Below are 6,038 nucleotides of genomic sequence, written 5' to 3'. Positions count from 1 at the left end.
AGGATCAAGTGTCAGAAGAGTGTTACCCGGCTTGTATCTGATTTAAAGACAGTTCAAAGATTGAGAAAAAGACGAATATAATGGCAAAAGTACTAACTTTGCCTTCAGTTATCTCAAAAAGTACACAGTAATATTTCATGTAATTTGAGATGGTAATAGAGGAGGTCAACTTAAAATAGGATCAAGTGTCAGAAGAGTGTTACCCGGCTTGTATCTGATTTAAAGACAGTTCAATGATTGAGAAAAAGACGAATCTAATGGCAATTTTACTAACCTTACCTTCAAGTATCCCAAAAAGTACACAGTAATAATTTATGTAAATGTACATGGTGATAGAGGAGGTCGACATGAAATAGGATCAAGTGTCAGAAGAGTGTTACCCGGCTTTGATCTGATTTAAAGACAGTTCAAAGATTGAGAAAAAGACGAATATAATGGCAAAAGTACTAACTTTACCCTCAAGTATCTCAAAAAGTACACAGTAATATTTCATGTAATTTGAGATGGTAATAGAGGAGGTCAACTTAAAATAGGATCAAGTGTCAAAAGAGTGTTACCCAGCTGCTATCTAATTTAAAGACAGTTCAAAGATTGAGAAAAAGACGAATATAATGGCAAAAGTACTAACTTTGCCTTCAGTTATCTCAAAAAGTACACAGTAATATTTCATGTAAATGTACAAGTTAATAGAGGAGATCAGATTTAAATAGGACCAAGTGTCAAAAGAGTGTTACCCATCTGCTATCTGATTTAAAGAGAGTTCAAATATTGATAAAAGACACTTCAAATGATGATCAGTGCCTTTTTGGCTGTACAGCCCCTTTTACCGTAATACCCAACATAGAGGCGCATTTCCTTTTGAAATGCGGTCCACATGACCGCAGTTCCCCATCCCCCAGGTCCCTCAACCTCAGCAGGGGCCGCGCAATCAATCATTCCAGGGGCCCATCCATGCACGCTTCAGCGGACACACCGGTTTTCCACACAGTAGATGCCACGTGTGTTGCCACGTATACAAGAACTTATAATAAAGCAACAGTGTGTATGAAACTTTTTATAAATAGTGTCTTCTCAGATAATGTCGCATCCAAAAGACCATAACAAAAGGAAAGAACGAAGGAAATGGATTGCAAGTAGAGTAAATAGACTACAGCTCGGCTGATCGTGACGTCACTCCGCGACTTCCTTCTCCACTGGTCAGCTGACTGAGCCGTGTCACGTGGCTGTGGTCTCCTCACCCATTGGAGCCGCTCAGTCAGTTTTGTATCTTTACGATGTACATTCGCCCGCAGAGGTTGTTTGTTTCCTTGTAACTCGGAGATAAACGGACGCGGGTAGAGAACGAGAAGAAGTTTAACGAGTAAAGGACAGAAGAAGAAGGCCAGGAGAGGAAGGAGGACCGGAGGAAGGAGACAGCACAGATTTGGAGTCGTGGGGGCGGCTGAATTAAAAAAAAAGTAAAGGAGGTCACAGAATTTCAGTAAGTTAACAAACTATTATCTTTTTACGATGTGCTATAAAAGGGTAATAACAGCAAACAGTGTATTTGTATCCCTTCACAATGAATATGTGTTGTAACCGATGGGGCTCTGCTTATTATACAGTAAAGCATCAGTCTAGTGCCACTTATCAACAATGCAATGCTCTGCCAAAATGAATGAACTGTACGTCCTGTTCTAATTAACTCTGGGTTCTGGCTCAGTCGGCTGATCACATGACAGGAGTCACCTGGCGAGGTGTTGTGTGCTTTCAGACTCAGTCACACCCAGTCAGGTGACAGTGGCGTGGTTTGATTGAAATGCTTTCACAACACAATGCAGTGGGGTGCAAAGTGTTCACGTGACAATTCAACAAACATTCACACACGGTCAGAACAGCCTCCCCATCGGCGTCTCCTTCCTTCGCAAGGAATGCATGCGGCGGCGCTGCTGTTGGTGTCGGCGCTCTGCTCGGCCACCTGGGCCCTCGACAATGGAGAGATGAGGGTCCCCCCCATGGGCTGGTTGGCATGGGAACGATTCCGCTGTGACCTCGACTGCCAACACGACCCCAAGAACTGCATCAGGCAAGTGCACGTAGTGGGAGATCTCATTGGAGCTTTTGGGTTGAGGGGTCTAGTCTCATGGATTGATTTTGGCTGTTACATATACATGAATTACTAAGGCTAAGAGTCACTATTCCATCTCTTGTTGTCCCCCCCCCCCCCCCCCCCCCCCCCCCCCAGTGAGAATCTGTTCATCGACATGGCCGACAGACTGTTCGAGGACGGCTGGAGGGAACTCGGCTACGTCTACGTGAACATAGACGACTGCTGGTCCTCGATGAAGAGGGACGAGAAGGGGCGCCTGCAGGCCGACCCTCAGCGGTAATGGCGACCGACGGGACAGTGGAACGGGGGCGATCGCCGCGTGACAGTCACACAATTGTACGATCGGCAAAAAGACGAGTTAGTAGTCAGCAGTTTGACTCCTGTGGGTGTAAGCTGTTACATGCAGCATGTGACCGCTGGAGTCATCCTAAACAAACAACTGCAATAGCTCCACCATTAGAGTACAATCACACTGTGTGCTGTCAGTCAGTACATGCATTAGCAGGAGCATAGCTATAGGGCATCATCATCTGATCTCATTTTGATTATTCACTACAGCAAAGTGCCTGACTCTGTGCCTTGGGTTCATGAAGTGTACTATAACGTCCCTCTAATCAGGTTCCCACGGGGCATCCGCTTCCTGTCCCGCTACATGCACGCCCGGGGCCTCAAGCTGGGCCTCTACGGGGACATGGGCACACACACCTGCGGGGGCTACCCCGGCACCACGCTGGACGACATCGCGCTGGACGCTCAGACCTTCGCCGACTGGGAGGTGGACATGTTTAAATTTGACGGCTGTTACTCTAACGCCACGGTGCAAGAGCAGGGTAAGGCGAGGGGAGGAAGGGTCTCTTCCACCGGGTGGGGGGGGTGTCGACATGACGCTGACTTGATTTGACCCTTGTTCCCGCTCTCGGGCAGGTTACCCGCTAATGTCGAAGGCTTTGAATGCTACGGGCCGTCCTATTGCCTACTCCTGCAGTTGGCCTGCCTACCAGGGTGGGCTGCCCCCTAAGGTACTACACAGAATCACCATGAGTGTATACTGGTACAATGAAATAGTTTTTCCTTTTGGAAGTAACCTCTCGGGTACTTTATTCTGAATATTGTTTTCGTGAAACTGACCTTTTGTTTTCAGGTGAACTACACTCAGTTGGGTCAGCTCTGCAACCTGTGGCGTAACTATGGCGACATCCAGGACTCCTGGGACAGTGTCCTGAACATTGTTGAGTGGTTCTCCGAGAACCAGGACGTCCTGGCTCCTGCAGCTGGACCCGGGAAGTGGAACGACCCAGATATGGTCCGTTCCCATGGTGCAATATTTCATTATTTAGTCTTTACTGGTGCTACAGGTAGAACATCTTATTTGACCGTCTTTGATTGTGTCATTTTGACCCGCGCAGCTGATTATTGGCGACTTTGGCCTCAGCATGGACCAGTCCCGGGCTCAGATGGCGCTGTGGGCCATCATGGCTGCTCCTCTTTTCATGTCCAACGACCTGCGCACCATCAGCAGCGGCGCCCGCAGCATCCTTCAGAACAAAATGGCCGTCATCATCAACCAGGACCCCCTGGGCATCCAGGGCAGGCGTATTGTAAAGGTGACACACTTTGGACGCACGTTGGACTTTGCAGCCTCAACCCAGGAGAAGTAAATAAAAAGCAGTTTGCTGGTTTGAGTTTCGACCTTCTCGTTCTTTGTGTCTGCCAGGAGAAGATTGGCATCGACGTGTTCTGGCGCCCTCTGTCCAAAAACGCCAGCGCCCTGGTGTTCTTCAGTCGTCGTAACGACATGCCCTACCGCTACCAGACCAGCCTCGGCAAACTCAACTACACCACTGGCAGCTACGAGGTACTTCAGGCGCCGCCTTCCAGACTCTTTGCTTTTTTTTCCTCAGGTCTCTCTTTTTCACGCCGGGAGAGACTCATTTATCGCCCTTTTCCTCAGATCCACGACGTCTTCGCCCAGAAGACCACGACGCTGAAAGACTCCACCCCCTTCGTGGTGTCCGTGAACCCCACCGGCGTGGTCATGTGGCACGTGTCCGCGCCCGCCAAATGGAACCGCCGCCCGTTCCGCCGAGGCGGCGGGCGCCGGGGAAACGCCATTCCTCCGGTCTTCCTCTGATCATTATGATGATAATGAATGACGATCATGAATAGGGCTGGATTGTTTTATTTTAAAAAGGCTCCATCCATCCCATGTAACGGAGTCGGTGAAAGCTCGGGGACGGTAGTGTGTCACACTTTCTCCAGTTTAATAAAGGTGATTATTTTTTAGCCTGTCAAGATCTGGATGTTGTTTTGCTCAGGACCGTGTGCATGAGAAATGCAATTTTTTTTATGATTGAACAATGATTCTGTGAATGACGCATTTGTGTAAATAAATGATTGGGTTCCTCATTTGGAAAATGTTTGTTTTCCAGCATGTTTGAAATCCTTTTATATTGCGCAGTACTTATCTAAGCAATAAACACAAACTGATGGATCCTGTTGGGTGTAAAGTTATAACATGTGAAAGCACTGGTCTCGCTCTACACATCAGTTTATCATTCACTTGAAAACAGCTTCTATCTGCATTTAAACAGCACCGTTCAACACCTATCAAACAGGCTGCTAGGCATGATTCAAATTGAGTGGTGTCTGATGATGATGAAAAATGAGCGCGTGGCGAACCCGAAACCGCCGTATTTAGCCAGCAGAGGTCAGCGCTGCTCTTCGGGCGGCGTGCAGGTGTCCACACGGGGCCTTCCATTCCGGGTCCTCTGCCAAAATATGCACCTGCTGAGGAGCACAAGGACAGTCAGCCGATTCAGCTCAGTCCTTTATCTCCCTGTTATGATGTTCTCCCCCCGCGGCATTTAGACGTGCACCACAACGTATAAACTCCCTTTGAACCTCATTTTGTTCCTCAACCCTCTCCTTAATACACCGTCTCAAATCCTTCCCGTGCATTCATTCTACCTCCTCGTCTTCGGTCACCCCCTCTCCCGCCCTCCTACCTGTCCCCTTTCTGCTAAGTCCTCTGCATACCACCTGCTAACCACCTCTGACCTTGGCCTTAGACGCCCGGTGTTCAGACACCGTTTCCAGATAACGGAGCGGTCACACGCGTGTGTGCATTGGCAAGCATGCTGCTGCATGGGCATGAGTATGACATGAGTACCTGCTTTGCGTGGAACACACACACACACACACACACACACACAAAGGAACACATCTCCCTCCTAGGTCATTTCAGGCCAGATCAACTGTGTACATGTCTGTCTGTGTTCTTGTGTGTGTGTGTGTGTGTGTGAGTGTCGGAGGAAAGATCATCTTTTCCTTCCCGTCCTTCCCTTTCATTCGTCTCAGATATCCGTTGGCCGAACGCGACACTTCTCCCCCCCCCCCTGTCAAGGTCCCCGCCGCCCGGGAGCATGACGTGTGGGAGAGAACGGAAGGAGTTTTGATGGAGAAAAAGAGAGAACTGTGCGAAAGAGGAAGGGAGGAGGGGAGAGGGGGGTGGAGGGGGGGCTGTCAGAAGTCTATTAGAAGGTGCAAATGAGCAGAGGAAGGCGGGAGTGTGAGAGATGAGAGGGAGAGCGACGGAACGAGGGAGGGAGGGAGGGAGGGGCGGGGCGCCGGGGGCCGAGAGCGTTCCTGCCACTGCTCACGTAGGCCCCACAGCTGCAGGGAGGCACAGTCGGCGCTCCCGTCTTTGTCCCCCAACGCCAGCGCCCCCAGATTCAATTCGGGGATTGATCCCCCCCCTCCCTTCTCCTGGGCCAACACACACGTCGTTGTTGTCACGCTCTCTGCCTCACGCCACCAAAATGCAAGAGGAGGAGGAGGAGGAGGAGGAGGAGAGGGGGCACCGGGGGGGAGGGGGGGGGGGTTGGATTGGATGCACACAGTGCCTCGCATATAGGTCAGAGTCCCGAAAGGGGGACTGTGTCTATACCTT

General features: G+C 49.8%; 1 protein-coding gene across 1 annotated transcript; it reads left to right on the top strand.

The window, feature by feature from the left end:
• The first annotated feature begins 1,207 nt into the window (after positions 1–1,207).
• naga (N-acetylgalactosaminidase, alpha) lies at positions 1,208–4,521 on the top strand. The gene is made up of 9 exons (XM_037448707.2): positions 1,208–1,480; positions 1,909–2,065; positions 2,225–2,365; positions 2,708–2,919; positions 3,014–3,108; positions 3,231–3,392; positions 3,496–3,693; positions 3,804–3,944; positions 4,041–4,521. The coding sequence occupies exons 2-9, from the start codon at positions 1,911–1,913 to the stop codon at positions 4,218–4,220; spliced, it is 1,284 nt and encodes a 427-aa protein (XP_037304604.2). The 5' UTR covers positions 1,208–1,480; positions 1,909–1,910; the 3' UTR covers positions 4,221–4,521.
• Positions 4,522–6,038: the final 1,517 nt, after the last annotated feature.

The sequence above is a fragment of the Pungitius pungitius genome, chromosome 20 (genome assembly GCF_949316345.1).
Source record: "Pungitius pungitius chromosome 20, fPunPun2.1, whole genome shotgun sequence".
Classification (NCBI taxonomy): Eukaryota; Metazoa; Chordata; class Actinopteri; order Perciformes; family Gasterosteidae; genus Pungitius; species Pungitius pungitius.
The sequence above is the reverse complement of the archived record's forward strand: the minus strand, read 5'-3'. Positions and strand labels throughout refer to the sequence as shown.